We start from the raw sequence: 18,442 nt of genomic DNA, 5'->3' as shown, positions 1-18,442 counted from the left end.
GGCGGTGTTGCAACAATCTATAGAGATATTCTCAATGTTACTCAGAAAACGGGTTATAAGTTTATTTCATTTGAAGTACTTGTACTAAATGTTACGCTCTTAGATGTTAGAAAAACATCCCTATTATCTCTAGCCTTGGCTACCGTATATAGACCGCCAGGGCCTTACGCTGATTTCCTAAAAGAGTTTGCAGATTTTCTCTCAGACCTATTAGTCAATGTCGATAAAGCATTAATTGTTGGAGATTTTAACATACACGTAGATAATCCAAATGATGCGTTAGGGGCTGCGTTTACAGATTTATTAAATTCATTTGGGGTCCAGCAAAACGTCACCGGACCAACTCATCGTCTTAATCATACACTCGATTTAATTATATCACATGGAACCGATCCAACCGATATAGATATCATTCCACAAAGTGATGATGTCACTGATCACTACATGGTAACTTGCATATTACGTACTGCTGTAATATGTCATGCGGCGCCGCGTTATCAACCAGGCAGAACAATCCTCCCATCCACCATAGATAATTTCTCAAATTGCTTATCTAATCTGTCTCAGCTGCTGCCTGAACCCAAACAAACAGATGAACTAGAAGAACTAACTAGCACTATGAGCACCATTCTCTCTAGAACATTGGATGTGGTTGCACCTATTAAATTAAAAAAGGTCAGAGAGAAAATTAAAGCACCATGGTACAACAATACTACGCATGTTTTAAAGAGAGAAACCCATATTTTAGAGCGTAAATGGAAACAAACTAATTTAGAGGTCTTTAGAATCGCGTGGAAAGACAGTATGTCACGTTATAAAAAGGCCCTAAAAGCGGCCAGGGCTGAGCACCTCCGTAAACTAATAGAAAACAACCAAAACAATCCAAGGTTTTTATTTAACACCGTGGCTAGACTAACAAATAAACAGACGTCACCCGAACAAAATATCCCGTTACAGTTCAGTAGTAATGATTTCATGAACTTCTTCACTGAGAAAATAGAAAGCATCAGAACCACAATTGTAAACGTTCAATCTTTAATTGCGCCTTATAATTCAGCTTCAATTATCACCCCGCAAGAACAATTACAGTGCTTTACAACTATAGAACAAAAAGAGTTAAATAAACTTATCACTTCATCTAAAACAACAACATGTTTATTAGATCCTATACCAACTAAACTATTGAAAGAAGTGTTACCTGTAGTGGAAGAGCCTCTCCTCAATATTATTAACTCGTCTTTATCTTTAGGTCATGCTCCAAGAACATTTAAACTGGCAGTTATAAAACCTCTAATTAAGAAACCACAATTAGATCATAATAATCTAGCAAATTATAGACCCATTTCAAATCTTCCATTTATGTCTAAAATATTAGAAAAAGTGGTCTCCGCTCAACTGGGCTCTTTCTTGCAACAAAATGATATCTATGAAAAGTTTCAGTCTGGATTCAGACCGCATCATAGCACTGAAACTGCACTCGTTAAAATCACAAATGATTTACTTTTAGCTTCTGACCAAGGCTGTATCTCAATACTAGTTTTACTTGATCTTAGTGCTGCGTTCGATACTATAGATCATACATTACTCTTAGATCGACTACAAAATTATACTGGTGTTCAAGGACAAGCACTAAGCTGGTTCAAATCATACCTATCAGACCGCTACCATTTTGTCTATTTAAATGGAGAAAAATCGATCATAACTGCAGTAAACTATGGAGTGCCGCAGGGATCTGTGTTAGGCCCTCTGTTATTCTCAATATATATGATGCCACTTGGAAATATTATAAGGAAACATGGAATTAGTTTCCATTGTTATGCTGATGACACTCAAATATATATTTCATCACGGCCGGATGAAAACGCAAAATTTTCCAAATTGACAGAGTGTGTTAAAGATATAAAAGAATGGATGACGCGTAATTTTCTTTTATTAAATCCAGACAAGACAGAGGTAATACTTATCGGTTCAAAAAAACGCCCACAAAACCTCGCACAATACAACTTTAACATCATAGGATGTCCTGTTACTTTATCCTCTACAGTAAAAGACCTGGGTGTTATACTTGATTGCAACCTGTCTTTTGAAAATCATATTTCATTTGTTACAAAAACTGCCTTTTTCCACCTTAGAAACATTGCTAAGCTACGTAATATGCTATCAGTTTCTGATGCAGAAAAGTTAGTTCATGCATTCATGACCTCGAGACTAGATTACTGTAATGCTTTATTAGCTGGTTGTCCTGCATCCTCAATAAACAAGCTACAGTTAGTCCAAAATGCCGCCGCTAGAGTTCTTACGAGATCAAGAAAATATGATCATATAACAAATAAAATAACAATGATTTTATCATCATTGCATTGGTTACCTATAAAGTTCCGTATTAATTACAAGGTATTGCTACTGACTTATAAAGCCCTAAACGGCTTAGCTCCAGTCTATTTAACGGATCTTCTATCACCCTATAATCCATTGCGCTCTTTAAGATCACTAAATTCAAGGCTTTTGAACATACCTAGGATATCCAGAACCACTAAAGGAGGAAGAGCATTTTCACATTTGGCTCCAAAACTCTGGAATAGTCTTCCTGATACTGTTCGTTGCTCAGACTCGCTCTCCCAGTTTAAAACTAGATTAAAGTCGCATCTCTTCAGCCAGGCATTCATATAATATTTTTAATCTTACAGTTCAAAATACAATCCGGTCTCTAGCTCATAAACTGGCCCCCGACTGAGCCTGGGTTCTCCCAAGGTTTTTTTTCTCCATTAGGTCACCTGGTGGAGTTTTAGGACACCATTAGGTCACTTGATGGAGTTTTTCGGTTCCTTTCCGCGGTTGCCTTTGGCTTGCTCAGTTGGGGATATGTTGGGGATATTTTGGGGATATTTAATTTAATTTTATCAATCAATAAATTCCACTTGAAACAAACCTTGTTGTATTATTTTAATTTAATACTGTGAAGCTGCTTTGATACAATCTGTATTGTGAAAAGCGCTATACAAATATACTTGACTTGACTTGACTCTGTGAGGCAAGATGATTGGTTTCGTTCCAATGAACTGCCGTAGCCAAGGCGACTTCTATTGTATATATCTATACCCGCCCGCGCTCTCAGATCACTCGTGTCTTAGGCCATCAATGTGTACTTACGATGGGGAATTGTTTAATTTGGACGACGGGGAATTGTTTTAATTTGGACTCTGTGCATGCTCTTTGAGGTGGTGACCATAGACCTGCATTATATGACTGACAGACAAGAACGGTTTGACCTAAAAATATCAAAATTGAAACTACTGCGGAAAAAAATACACCTACATCTTGGATGCCCTTGAGGTAAGCTAAAACATACCAAAATTTAATTTCAAAGTGAACTATCCCTTTAATTAGATTTTTTTGTGGCTGCTGTGATAGTCAAACATATTAGCTAATAGTAATAGTTCAAGTTACAATCATTGTTCTATTCTGTCCAACACAACTTCATATACAGAGTTTAGTTCAATCCATCTCTACTCTTTCAATCCACAAGCTCAATGTGACACTGCCTCCTACTGGCAGAAAGAGCTCAATGTACAGTTTCAGGATGAGCTCAATGAGTCTTTTATCCAAATTTACTAATGAAAAGACACTATGATGATGCAGGAACAGTTTGTTCTTTAGCGTGTTTCTTCTGGTGGGTCTGAAAACTACCTAAATAAGCGAATCTCTCGTCGCAGATGGAGCAGCGGTAAGGCTTCTCTCCTGTATGAACTCGCTCATGAGTCTTCAGGACGTCCGATCGAGCAAACGTCTTGTCACACTGAGAACACTTGAATGATCTTTCTCCCGTATGAATCCGCTGGTGATTTTTTAAGGTACACTGTTTACCAAAACTCTTCCCACAAACGCCACAGTGATACGGTCTTTCTCCAGTGTGAACTCTCTGATGAAGACCAAAATTAGCCGGACTAAAGAAGCTCTTCCCGCAGTAGGAGCACAGGTACGGTTTCTCTCCGGTGTGAGTCCTCTCATGGCAAATCAAATAAAATTTGTGACGGAATCTTTTATCACAGTGTGAACACTGATATGGTTTCCCCTCAGAATGTATTTTATGGTGTGACTTTAGAGAACTTGAGTTTGTGAAGGTTTTCCCACATTCGCTGCACTGGAACGGCCTCTCGTTGGTGTGAATGCGCACATGCGTCTTCAAATGGGATCCATGGTTGTAACTCTTCTCGCAGTGAGGGCACTTGTACGGCCTTTCACCCGTGTGGATTCGCTTATGAGCATCAAGATTCCCTTTGGTGCTGAAATACTTGTCGCACTCGCTGCAGTGGAAAGTCTTTTCGCCCGTGTGGATTCTCTTATGACTTGAAAGTTGTTGTTTGTTCCTGAAATACTTGTCGCACTCACTGCAGTGGAAAGTCTTTTCGCCAGTGTGTGTCTTCATATGAACTGTCATATTAGATGGAGTGGTGAAAAAATCCTTCCCGCACTGTTCGCAGTGAAACTCCTTCTTCACGCTGTGCTCTTTTGAATGACGTCTCTTCTCTTCTAAGGTAGGAAAGCTGATGTTGCATCTCTTGCAGGAGAAGCTTTTCTGTTCTGTGTGTGTTCTCTTGTGTCTCGCTAAATTTCCCTGTTTTCTGAATGTTTTCCCACAGGTGATGCAGGAGAAACTCTTGACCTTCAGCTGCTCTTTTGATGTCGAGGTTGTTTCCTCATCAGAAGATGAACCTCCATTCACATCTAAAAAGAAAAAAAGGTATTAAAATCGTTGTTAACCGATACCATTCAAATTTTACGGTTCTCTGTACCAATTTCGGTACCACAGCAAAATCTGTTGGAACTATTTTTCTATTTGATTTAACTATTTAAAAAAAAAAATTCAATTCAATTCAATGATTTTATTATTTATGACGGTAAGCATAAGTAAATTATATATGAGTATTGAAGGCTATATGCTGTTTAAACGTAAATATTGCTAATAAAAAAAAATCAAGTGAAAAATAAACAACCTATGCACACATTATTATTATTAGTAGTAGTAGTATTTTTAATACATGGAGACGTGGCTAAATCTACTGTACAGTAGCCTAATATAAGTAGCCTAATATAATTATTTCTGTCAATTTCTTCAAGTTAAACCGAACTTTTATTTTGACGGGTTGCCGTGAAGACCTTTGAGTTTCTGTGTGTGTATATGACGATAAGTTGAGATGAGATGAATTTCATCATGTCATCATATCGTGAGGCAGCAGAGACTGAAAACAGCGTCACTCGTGCTTCAGTGTGTGCGTGTGTGTGTGAGGTAAATGAAACTGCGCGTTTGTGCCATTCATTCACACAGAGACCAGCAGAACATGCAGGGTAAATATTTAAATAGTCTTTTTGCGGTTTAATATACACAGACACTATATATATCGTGGTATATATCGGCTACAGTGCTCCTAGTAAAAGAGTTAGCCTGGAGCCCCAAGCTTAGATATACACGGATATACTACAGAAATGCTGATATCGTCACATTTAAAAAAATTAAGTACCGACTTGGTACCGAAGTACCGGTACTTTTGACAACACTAATATATACATTAGTTTATGTAGCAGTTGACACACACTATGTATAAACATGAACATGTTTTCCCGCTAGTTTCTCGCTGTAGAATTATGTTTACCAACAGCCCAAATCAATGCCTTATTATTAAATAATGTTGATAAGGTACACAACAGCATTTTTACCTTTAGGGTAAGATGGGGATTTAGAAATGTTCATCCTTAGTGTGCGTCAACTGCTACATAAACTAATGTAAATATGTACAGTAAGTTAACCTTACAAAACAGTAACGCTTTTCACAGGCATTGTTCAAGGTTAGTTAATGTTAACTAATTGTGCTGTTAACCCTCTGGGGTCTAAGGTGTTTTTGGGGTCCTTGAGATGTTTTGACATGCTCTTACATTTGTGCTTTTTTCAGTTGCTTATAAACATATTAATGGCAAAGGTGTAATTACACTCTATTTAGCACAAACAGGGCTACCATAATATGTGAGCAACATGAATGTACATGTTTGTATTTTTGAGAGAATAATGTTTATGCATGGTTATTGAAAAAACTAAAGTTTCTGAAATAAGGCCACAAAACACATACTAAATATGTGTCAATAAGACTTTTGACTAATGGATGTCGTTGCCTAGAGTTTTTTCTTCAAAATGATGTGAAAATCATCCTACCTAATCATTCACATAAAACAATACATTGATTTAAATTTTGCCAAACACTTTCTGTTTGGAAAGGCAATATGCGAGTGGGCGTCAACGATCCAACAGCATCATGCATATTTAGTGATTCACACCTGAGGAGACAATGGGGCCCGCATACTTAATGAGCCATTCATTCAGGTGTGTCACCTATAGCCACAAGAAAGAATGCAAGAGCAATATGTGTGTATATATATATATATATATATATATATATATATATATATATATATATATATATATATATATATATATATATATTCTACCAAATTGGAAGCATCTCATTTATTTATTTATTTTTCCACAAATTGTGCTTGCAAATTGTATAATATCCAAGGAAAACATGTCTAGTAATTGTGCAGTTAATTCTCATATTTTCAGTTTTGGAATATGTATCCTCTCCCCAAAATTGTCACTAATAAAACACAATAAAAAATATTTACAGAAAAGGCTTTTTAGGGATATTTACCTTTTAATAGTTTGTTTACATCTACCTTGTAAATATATATTTTTTATTAAAAAGGTTACAATTACAACAACAATTCAAGTGTAATCTTTCTTTGTAAAAACTAAAGTATACATTTTATCATACATATTTCAAAGTTAAGGATTTGATTTAGGGATGCACCGATCCACATTTTTTCACTTCCGATCCGATCCCGATACCTGAATTTGGATATCGGCCGATACCGATACTATTCCGATACCAGAGCTGTGTTTGCTTTAATATTATTATTATCATTATTGTTTATTTTATATGATGCTGAAATAAACTCCTCTCAACAGGCAAGTATGATATGTAGGCCTACATATTTATGCATGTATGGTAAGTATAAGGTCAGAAAAGGAAGTCAGAAAAACAGTAAATCCTGTTAACAGGAAAAATCCCATTCTGAAAACAAATATGCAACTGTAGGTCATGTCAATATTTATTACATTCCCAAAATGTCAAATACTTGAGTCTTGAAATATAAGAAAAGTGCAAGTGTAAACATCTTACACACACACACACTATCTAAAGGGTGATCCTCGCTCCGATGCTGTAACTCTCTCGATGAATGCTCGATCAACATCAGCCATGTGCAAACAGACAAGCGGATTTCGCCTCAGACGCGCGTCAATTTCGCTTCAAACTTTTGCTTTTTACGAGCGTCAATTTCGCTCTGGGCGCGCGAATGGATTCAAAATATTCAAGCGTCCAACTAGACGCGAATTTGACGCGCTATTCGCGTTTGGTGTGAACGCACAGTAACGTGGTGCTTTTTTAAATGTTTGATTGCATTCGTTGTGTTGTACGACGCGTGGGAGCTTCAACGAGCTCTGAATTACGGCTTTGCAAACATTGCATTTTGCTGTCTTGCTCTGCGGTGTTTCCAGTGTGAAGAATTTCCACACAGCGGCCGCAAACTGCGGAATGGATTTCCTGAGCGGTGGCGTGTCTCATAACTCTGTGTCTCATTGAGCCGCGCCTCCGTTCAGGAAATCCATTCCGCAGTTTGCAGCCAGCTAGCAGACTAGCCGGCGGGAATCACTTTTGGAGTCATTTCAGCAGACAACGTTAAAGCGCAGACATGACTCAAGGATATCGGATATCTCCGCAGGTTGGATCGGGAAAATCCGATACGTGAATTACGTTGGTATCGGTCCCGATACCGATACTGGATCGGATCGGCCCCATCCCTAATTTGATTACTTTATTTTTGACAAAACATACTAGATTTAACATATGAGCAAAAGCTTATTTGAGGTGGCAATTATTTTACAGTAAAAATGTATAATCTATCCAAAACTAGTCAACGAAATGTTGTCTTTCATATGTCTGTAACATAGGTCTTTCGTTTATATAAGAAATATAAATGTTAATTTGCAGTTTAATACGTTGCTTATACAAATACATTTTATTTCAACATATTTCAGTCGATTTTTACTCAGTATAGCAATACAGTTTGCTAAAAGCAGATCATTCATTCACACACAGAAACGCAATTCAAATTTAAACCGTCTTTTTGCGAGTTGTGGTAAACAGCGCATCTCTGCGTTCATTCATTCACACACAGAAACGCGATTTACTTGAGAATGAAAAAATACTACAGTATTCTCAGGATCCGTTGCTCCTCGAAATACCAGCACTTCTGAGGTACATTTTCCATTATTATTATTCCTCACAGCGCTGCGAGACGGTGTAAACAAGTACAATGATCTGAATAAACTTGATGTGTTTTCTCGAGCTGATATGTGGGCGTTCACAGTTTGTATGGGATTGTCTCAGTCATTTGCGTTTGAATAGCGCGCGCTCTCCGTGGGCGGGGCAGATTAAAAATAATTAGCTGAGAAGAGAACGACTGACATCTCGCTCTTTTCATACAGATTACATAAACTGAGAATATTAGTTTTTTATATAAATTACTTCATTTAAAAGAAGAGAATTCAAGCTTCATGCCTGTGTGTCTGTATGCCTGTTTGACTGAGTATTCGATGACGCGTTTCAGAATGGACTTCACTGGCAGAGAGAAGGCAGAACTCGCATCATGTTTATTTTTCTTTATTTGGCAAAAAGCACAACACTTTGTTTTTAATGTGAGTATACACAAAAATAATACACACTTAACAGGATCGATTGATGTATGGAACTGGTTTGTAAAATCAAAGTCAACAGAGTATTTGGACTCTCGTTTCAACTGATAAGAAAAAAAACGAGCAAATCACGCCCGCGCGATAGCCGACCTCAGGGGGTTAATGTGACGTGAATAGATGCATTAGTATATCTTTGAGTTAACATTAACAAAGATTAACTAATGCTGAACAGAGGCGTTGTTCATGGTTAGTTCATGTTAACTAATGCATTAACTAATGGAACCTTATTTTAAAGTATTACCAAAATGTCTAACTTAAAGGGATACTCCACTTTAAAATGACATTTCTGTCATCATATACTCACCCTCATGTTGTTTCAAACCTGTATGAATTTCTTTCTTCTGCTGAACAGAAAGGAAGATATTTAGAAGAATGTCAGTAACCAGACAGTTTCTGGTCACATTGACTTCCATAGTAGGAAAAATATATACTATGGAAGTCAATGAGACCAGAAACTGTCTAAAGTGGAGTATCCCTTTAAAATGAACACAAATAGATTTAATGAATCATGCACTTACCATCATGAAATTCTATAATATCTGTCTATATTTTTCTATAACTTTGAGAGCTTAAAATGTAAAGATAAATGTGAAATTGTGATGCAGCTCATGATACAGTGTTTTCAACACATCGGTTCACAGTAACTTAGGGGTGGGCGGTATGACCAAAATTCTGTTTCACGGTATGACTAATTTTATTTCACGGTAACGATATATTTCACGATATAGTTATATATTTATATAGTTATTCTCGAAAAATCAACAAAAAGGGCTTTGTATAATAAATAAACCTAAATACTTTAGAAATGTAAAGTACTTCACTTTGTTTGAATTTTCTTTTATTTGGTAAATTATTTATTTGGTAAACTGTTTTTAATAGCTAAATATAGTAAACAAAGCACTCTCATCAACTTTTAGATGAACTGCCCCCAACTGATTGATATTAAATACAACTCAAACTTTAAATAAAGTGTTGCTGAATAATTTTTCAATCTCATGCCTATTGCTTTACTTCATCCATCAGTTTATAATATCTGAATTTTTTTTTATTAAACTAGCCTATTCTATTCATAATAAATTAGTTACTTCCTGTTAATTTGGTAGGATATTAGTAAATACTAGTTATGTTTAAATGTTTTCCCGGTACATTATTTGCCATGTCTGCTTATTATAGCCTACTGCGTTTTAAAGGGCTTGCAAAACATTTTACCCTTTTTGTGATATCTGGCAACCCGTCACCTAAAGCTTTAATCAAGAGAGTTTCAGAAGTGTTAAGTTCATCAAGTTCATAAGTGACTAGGAGAACAGCAGTATGAAAACCGAACAGCAGCTACTGTTAGTGTTGACTAAGTAGTGTAAATTATACACACCTTGTAACTGCGCCATTATTTTACATAGCCCGGTGAACACCGACACACCGCGCTCCCTCTCAGTGCGTGTGCACGCGCGCGTCTTTTGCATCAGTAAAATGCGATCGGTTAATTTGAGTGACAAGTTGTAATCACGCATTGAATCAAAGGAAGATTTTATCAGCTGTTTCAGTGGCCAATTGTTTGGAATTAGAAATATAACTCGCGCTGCATATTTAGTAATTTTGCCTCAGATACAGGATTATACATTTGCTTTAACAAGCAGGTTGTTCATTACCACGGCAACCGCTCGCGTGTCATGCTGAATGCGAGTTTCGTGTTTAAAAAGTAACTATACATAACAGACGGAAAGATGCCTATAAGACAACTATACATTATTTAAGGTTATTTCTATTCGTTACGATATTGATATATGAGCTGTTGTTGTCCAGCTTTCATGCTTTCCCCGTTGCGATCGTGCACTCCTTTGAACTGTAGCCTACGGGTGCCGCACTGCTCTAGTTGACTGCTGCGCCTTTCCCTCCGAAAATATCACGTTAACAACAAACCTTTAGAAAACGTAATTCCTTTGTGGATCCTCTTGATCTGCTTTCTCCATGTTTCTTTGACAAATCTCAGTGTCTCAGTCTCACGCACGCTGCATGTGAGTTAACCACGCCCACTTATTTACATGTCGCGGTATCACGGAATAAAAAAATCTGTTATGGTTGACATTTTCTACCGCGGTAACGATATATACCGTCATACCGCCCAGCCCTACAGTAACTAATGTCTGCACCTGCTGATTTAGGAGCACAACTACATTTTTACACACATTCTGACTATGATTTACTATAATAAAAGATCATAAATGGAAGATACATACCTGAAGGAATAAAATCATCACTGTCATCATTTCGATTATCCTCATCCTCATTTTCTTCATCCTCAACATCATTTCCTTCATCATCCTCATTCTGAACATTATCTTCCTCCTCCTCCTCCTCCTCCTCATGGCTCTGTTGTTGTTCCTCTGCTGTGGTTTCTTCTCCTCGTCTCTCTATCAGGTTCCTGCAGTCCTCCAGTTTGACGGAGCACATCTTCATCTGCTGTTCTCCAGCGTTACAGTCAGAGGTTTGATCAGCGGATCCATGATCCTGAGCGTCAGTATAACACAGTAAAGTGAGGCTGAGCTCTGAGTCCTGTGTGTCTCTGGATCTCCAGACTGAATCCTGAGCTTCTGTCCCATCAGTCACACACACTGAAACCTTCTCCAGATCCTGACAAACACATCATAGATCAACACAAATAAACCAGTTGATATTAGCCTCATTATTCAGCAGTTATCTCTAGTGGGTATACTGGTGATTTGTTTGCAAATTTTGCTGCTGGCTTAATTTGAGATGTGCATAAGAAGTGAGAAGCTAACAAAGCTTTGGTTTGATTGAGCTGAAGGATGAAATGATGAGCTTCTCAAACCTCTCTGTTGGGTTTGTCTCCTCTTTCTCTCAGCTTTGCCTCCAGTGACGCCACCTCTTTCTTCAGCTGACAGATTTCAGTGATGAAATCCTCAATATCCAGCATGGACAGATCAGTTCCTACTGATTTACAGCAGATCACATCCATCTGTGCTCTCATGGTCAACATCTGAAGACAAACATCATCATTATTACAAGAGGCATTTATAATGAACTCACACTGATTTAAACTCAAAATGACAAACAGAATAAGAAAATGATTGCATTTTCTGATAATATTAATATACCGGTAGACATTAATTTCACATATAAATAAACATATGTTTAGGCGTGTATGTTTAATTAATTATCGTAGGAATATCTTTATAATAATACATTATCATTATCTAAAACTGCTGGATTTAAACGCAGATTTCAGAAATTAAACGTGATAATGTGATACCTGTACTCTTTTCTAAGCGTCATTTAAGTGTCCAGCATTGAAAATTAAACGTGTTAACTATGGTTTTATTACAAATATCACAGTTAAAACACAGCTACTGTAGTAAGCAAATGCTAATGTGTGTTTATAACTACAAATACACTTACTATTACAAATACACTTTACTATGGTTACTGTGGTAAAATCATGGCTAATTCGTCTTTTTAATGATAAATGCGAATAAGTAGTTCATTTAAAGCTCATTAAAACACTACAGACTTTAAATCAACAATCACACAAACAGTTAAAACAACACACCTCAGTCTGAGCGCGCCAGGCTTCCTCTTCTTCAGTGGTTTTACCGGCGGACTGAAGAGCGTCACAGCGACTCCTACAGGTTTCAGGAAGAAACGCTAGTCAGTAGAATTTTTTTTTTTCATTCAGAGGATTAATTTCTTTGCGATAATTATTTTACCTGACATGGTGGCACACATGTTATGGGAAAACACATGGCATTGAAAATGCATAACCCATGGATCTTTCTGATTAAATAATATTTAAAATCCCAATGATTTGATTATGGCTTTTATGAATGGCTTTTTAACAAGTCTAGCTCAATCAATCTCTCAAGTTTAAGATACGATCATTGTTCTATTCTGTCCAACACAACTTCATTTACAGAGTTTGGTTCAATCCATCTCTACTCTCTCAATCCACAAGCTCAGTGTGACACTGCCTCCTACTGGCAGAAAGAGCTCAATGTACAGTTTCAGGAGGAGCTCAATGAGTCCTTATCCAGATTTACTGATGAAAAGACATTATGAGGCGGTTTCCTGGAGAGAGATAAAGCCTTGTCTTCACATTAACAGAAATCTGATTTATCTGTCATGGTTTTAAATAGTCCTACACTTATGCCTGGCTCACACTACAGGAGTTTTAGGCCGATTTATGCCCGATTTCCCCCTCCCGAGAATCGGAGAAAAAATCTTGTCGAGGACCTTGATCGGTTCCGATGTTCGGCGCAGATTATCTGGTAATGTGAGGTGTTCACAGATCGAATCTTGCACCTCCCGATCTGCTCTCACACAAATCGGGCTCGCCCCGATCATATCAAACATGTTTGATATTTAAGATTTTAAATCGGGATGAGCAAGTCTGTGATTACGTCAGTGCTGTCAAAATAGCCAGGAAACAAGTAGGGCTGTCGTGCTGAAGGAATTTCCCTTGAGATAATTTTGAGTGACTCAACTCGATATGCGTTTTTATCTCCATTTATTTATTGCTAAATAAATGAGTGTTACGCTGTGGTCAGCAGGCACAAGGACAAGTACATGTTCAGTAATGAAACCGAAAGTAAAAAGCGCGTTAAAACTAAGTGGATTAAAAATGAAGAGACAACACGTCAAAATAAGGGTCGGGGGTCCACATAATATAATAAACACAACATAAACATGACAATGAGCTTGTTAGACCATTGTTATATAACAGTTAATTCCTTGAATCTCACTTTACGAGAGGCTTTCTGCTGATATTTTTACCAGTATTGACATTGAAAGTCTCTGCGCATTAGAGACTGTCACTCAGTCATTAAACTGTTCATTCAACGGAAATGTAAAAATGCGGATGCATTCACAGATAGGTGCTAGATGTAATGAAACAAGCTGTTAATTATTTTAATATTTAATTTAAACTTTGAGCTCCACTTTACAAGACTCTGAGCAGGACAACGCTGAAGCTGATGACGTCACTCCATGATCAACGCCGGCATTGATTTATTGTATTGACCAGCGCTGACGCCATTCATGAGAAATATCCTTAAAAGGATGATTTTTGAAAGATTTCGCTTTCCTTGGTCAGGGCTACCTTTTCACCAATAGGCCTATGACTTGATATGAAGGCACACCCGTCGTTTTGGGCGGCCAGGGGGCTGTGCCCGCCCCCAAAAATGCTTGTGTTTTTTTGTGCTATTTGTTAAAATATTATAATGTTATTTTTTTCCATTTAGGCTATGTTGATTATGAAAAGTGAACAGCACGAGTAAGATATGATGTGAAATGGATCGGGAGACAGATAGAGTGGGTCAGACATGATTTTGACCACTTCATTACGTTTTGCTTTGTAGAAAGCCTTTCTTTAAAGTGAATTTCGTTTTGTTTAAATTGTTTCTTAATTTATATAATTTTTTTATCAACCAATTGCCAATTGCCTGGAAGCAAATATAGCAGACAATAATCATGCAACATGACATAGAGGCGCCTGCGCTGTCACTTGCATTGCTCGTGTATTGGAGCACATCTCATCATAAATTAACCGAATTATATTACTGTATATTACTGTATGTCCCATATGAGAGCTATTACAGTTTTTCATTGTCCATAGTAAGGTCACATACTGTTTAGCAATTAACATTTCTTTTCCGTTTGCTTTTTAAAAAAATTTTTATACCGTTAAAATTAAAGAAATTTACAGTGTAGATTTTGTATAATATTCTATTTGTATTCTATTCTATTCAATATTCATTGGAGAATGAGTTGCCCTTTAAAGCCTTGTTTATACTCGACGCAGCCGCAAGATAGCGAGGCGCGCGCAGCAAAAATGACGTCATTGCGGAGTGGGCGGTCTCGCGCGTTGGGTTCGCAAGACCCAATTTCGCCTGGCGGTGTGCACGGCACTTTTTGTAACATCGCGCACCGCGCCGCATCCGAAGATGAACGAATTCGAGGCGACTTTGTCCGAGCTGGTACGTCTGTTTATGATCCTTCCATGCGGGACCATAGAGACAGTCAGATGGCACAGAATTCCTGGAGGGAAATTGCGAAGACGTTGGGGAAGGAAGACGTATTTTGTCGAAAAGTTTGGAAAAATCTTCGAGACAAATTTGTCAAAGCCAAGAAAAAAGTCCATGGAAGAAGCGGTGACCCAGGTGGATACAAGAACAATCCGCCAATATTAAACGAACTAAGTTGGCTGTCCCAGTATGTAAAGCACCGTGAAACCGATTCCAATATGGAATTCCAAGTTGAGGTGAGCAATATTTTTAATTACCTTTTCTCTTTTAAAAGTTAAGGAATTTAACTAGTATTTTTTTGGTAATTTAATTTTGTTTTGACGTAAATAGGCGTAAGATTGTATGATAGGCCTATGTTGTATAACGTAATTACTTAATTAAAAGTTAAGTTGTATGTTTAATTTTTAAGTTATTAGCATGTAACATGTAAGCATGTAACATGTAAGTATATAGTAATGTGCCTGAGGAACTTGAATACATTGTGTTTACATAGGCATTCTATATTTCTGTAGCATTGTGTTTTTTAAAATACTTTTTATTGATTTTTTTTTGACTTATTGCCTTTTTAAGGAGGAAGATAACACCAGAGATGATCATATCTCCATGGCCACACAGTCACCTGGAACATCTTCAACATCTGCTTCACCTCCAGAGACAACAACTTCGGACAGCTCCTCACCAGTTACGCCATCACCACCCCCCATCTCTCCACTTCCTATAACATTGCATATTCCACCATCTCCTACGCCATCTTTGTCCTCCCTACAAACACCATCACCGAGAGGCAATCCACAGCATCCCTTCCAGTCGCCATGTCCTTTATCCCGTAAAAGAAAACGGAGCACTGAAGATGTCCTGCTAAAAAGACTGGAGAGGCTGGACGAAGAGAGACAAAGTGCCATGCAGCAGGACAATGAGGACTACAGGTTTACATTAGTTTTAGCTGACATGCTTGCAAAAGTGGACCCAAGGAAGAAGCTTGATGTAAAGTTCAAGCTGAATCAGGTCCTTTTTGATGCACTGAGGGACAACGATGCATAGACTTTGTTTGCCATTACACATTACAAAGTACTTAAAAATTTGTAAACAGAAACGTTTTTTATCTATTGTGTATTATTTAAAATTCTAATTCATTTACAAAAGAGATTTGTATTTATAGTTTGCTGTGAAATAAAAACAAAAACTAAAGATTTTATTTTGTGTTTGCATTCATAAATGTCTTCATAAATAAAAGTGAGGCAGTACACTGATGGTAACAGACAGTGATTAACCTCATTCTTTTGTCTCTATACACATAGAAACATTTACATTGATGGCGACCAATAAAAGCCTCTCATTTTGTGAATAGAAACACATTTCTATTAAGCACCCAGTTTGCACTTGTCTAAAGTAACTGCTTACATTTCTTCACTGCTGTTTCCCGGTGGTTTAGAGGTAAATTACTCCGAGTCGCCCCCTGTCGTTTCAAAGAATAACACAACGGCGCGCGCGTCAAGTATAAATGCCTCGTCCGTCTGGAGAGGTGCGCGCGCGGTCTGCGGTGACTCGCGCTCTTGCGGCTGCGTCGAGTATAAACAAGGCTTAAGACATTGTTGACAGGCTTACAAATTATCTCATGCACTGTAAAACCTAACAGTGATATGTAAGTTCACTGCACTCAAATATTACCGAAACTTGAATGACTGAAACAGAACTCAAACTGAATGAATTATAGAACATTTCTAGATCCCAGAATGATAATTGTATAATTAAGTGATTAATTGAGGGATGATTGAGCATTAGTGATGAACACCTGCTGTTAACAAGCAGAATCACTGAAGGAAAGAGGAACACAAGAACTACAACTGACTTCCAACCACAGCAAAATCAACTGAAGATAAAAGAAGACATTAAATATCTCAAGATCTCAGCAGAGGAGGATTAAACAACTCCACGAACAGCATTACCAGCTTCACTTATTATTAACCAGACTGACTTTATTACTGCCATTCGTCTACAGAAGTTCTTATTAGAATTAACAAAGGTTTAGAAGTTGATGATTTGAGTTTCATGTAAGGTCACCATGATGGAGATCAGCGTTTGCTTTAGTTGGCATCTTGACCCTTGACTTTTGCACTTCAGATTTTCTTTGGCTGCAATAATTGAGTGTTTATAAAACATATTTGTTATGGCACAAAAGGCAAGGAAAAGTCTGATTGGGTGTTGATGGTGAAGGACTGATGATGACAATCATCATTTAGTGACTTGATTCACTGATTTCATTCAGAGTCTGATCTCTGATTCAAAGGGCAACATATTAGTGTTACTCAAAACTGTGATTCTACAGCATAAGAGCTAGCCATGTTGTGACCATCAGATAATATGAAGGATTTTACAAATAGTTGTGCACAAAAAGTTTCACAGGAAAGCAATTGCATTACTAAGACTCACACAGACATCAAGAATCAGCATATGAATCTCAACAATGGTGACCATTAATTCATGCTGCAATGCATGCTGGGTACTAGCATAATACAAAACTTATCCATGATTCCCCAGCATGCATTGTGGCATAAATTCTTTTTTAATGGTCACCATTGTTGAGATTCATATGCTGATTCTTGATTACTGTGTAAGTCGGCATGATACCATAGAGGTTTTTAAAATCAACAATGGGCCTTACAGCAGAATCAGATCTATTATAATGAATAATACAAGTAATACATCATCTGTGTAATCAGAGATATAAAGTCAATGTCGGTCAGATGTTTTGACTATTTTACATTTACTCGAACTCGATTTTCTAAACAATTTTAATAAATTTTAACGTAACAATAAGTACATGAGCTTGTTTATTTTCCAGCTTTAGATAATCGGGCTTAGAGAAAACAACGAGAACAAATGCTGCGAAGTGATTCAAATTCTTCTCTTACTCTCATTCTCATAGAAACACTCAAAGAAAAGTGTAACGGATGATCATGTTCTGTCAGCATGTCTTGTAAAGGCCGTCCAAAGGCTGTTAAATCTCACATAAAGACACGGAACAGTCTGACTGGAGCAGGAGATCCAGCATAGAGGGGTTCAGTGAATGTGTGTGTGTGTGTGTGTGTGTGTGTGTGTGTGTGTGTAGGACAGAGTGCGTTTAGTCATACGACTATTGTGCGAGACAAGACATCTTAAACGAGAACACTTCAGCTGCCAAGACCGTGCATTACAGCCGAACAAATACAACAACAACAACAACAACAACCTTTATTTATAAAGCACATTTAACACAATAAAAATTGATCCAAAGTGCTGTACATAGTGCATAGCAGGACTACACTATAAAAAAACAACAATTACAAATGTCCAAAAGCTAAGGAATAAAAATGTGTTTTCAGAGTAGATTTAAAAATGTCCAGTGAAGAAGCAGACCTCACATGATAAGGGAGAGCATTCCAAAGCTTGGGCCCAACCACAGAAAAGGCCCGATCACCCTTTAATTTGTAGCGACTTCGTGACACATTTAAAAGCAAGTGATTTGAAGATCTAAGTGCCCTAGCAGGACAGTATGGCACAA

The 18,442-nt window shown here is 37.4% G+C and overlaps 1 protein-coding gene and 1 long non-coding RNA gene across 4 annotated transcripts; one reads left to right on the top strand and one right to left on the bottom strand.

The window, feature by feature from the left end:
- Positions 1-2,930: 2,930 nt before the first annotated feature.
- Positions 2,931-12,559, bottom strand: LOC309495430 (uncharacterized protein). 3 transcript variants are annotated; one of them, XM_082165218.1, is made up of 5 exons: positions 12,432-12,559; positions 11,694-11,861; positions 11,101-11,494; positions 4,388-4,725; positions 2,931-4,303 (listed from the first exon to the last, which is right to left on the bottom strand). In XM_082165218.1, exons 2-5 carry the CDS (start codon positions 11,859-11,861, stop codon positions 3,626-3,628), a joined length of 1,578 nt encoding a protein of 525 aa, XP_082021344.1. In that variant the 5' UTR covers positions 12,432-12,559; the 3' UTR covers positions 2,931-3,625. The 3 variants fall into 3 exon arrangements, with proteins under 3 accessions (XP_082021344.1, XP_082021342.1, XP_082021343.1); XM_082165216.1 differs by having other exon boundaries at positions 2,931-4,725; XM_082165217.1 differs by lacking the exon at positions 12,432-12,559 and adding an exon at positions 12,281-12,415 and having other exon boundaries at positions 2,931-4,725.
- Positions 5,039-11,124, top strand: LOC309495501. Its single transcript, XR_014204694.1, has 4 exons — positions 5,039-5,884; positions 8,984-9,113; positions 9,337-9,499; positions 10,990-11,124. It is a non-coding gene; the product is annotated as an uncharacterized lncRNA (long non-coding RNA).
- Positions 12,560-18,442: the final 5,883 nt, after the last annotated feature.

Source organism: Leuciscus leuciscus (genome assembly GCF_965113295.1).
Source record: "Leuciscus leuciscus genome assembly, chromosome: 3".
Taxonomy (NCBI): Eukaryota; Metazoa; Chordata; class Actinopteri; order Cypriniformes; family Leuciscidae; genus Leuciscus; species Leuciscus leuciscus.
The sequence above is the reverse complement of the archived record's forward strand: the minus strand, read 5'-3'. Positions and strand labels throughout refer to the sequence as shown.

Coding starts and splice junctions, on each gene's coding strand:
- LOC309495430 (XM_082165216.1), bottom strand. CDS start 11,861: ATGTTGACCATGAGAGCACAGATGGATGTGATCTGCTGTAAATCAGTA. Junction 11,495..11,693: donor GAGACAAACCCAACAGAGAG/GTTTGAGAAGCT, acceptor TGTGTTTGTCAG/GATCTGGAGAAGGTTTCAGT. Junction 4,726..11,100: donor TGATGATTTTATTCCTTCAG/GTATGTATCTTC, acceptor TTTTCTTTTTAG/ATGTGAATGGAGGTTCATCT.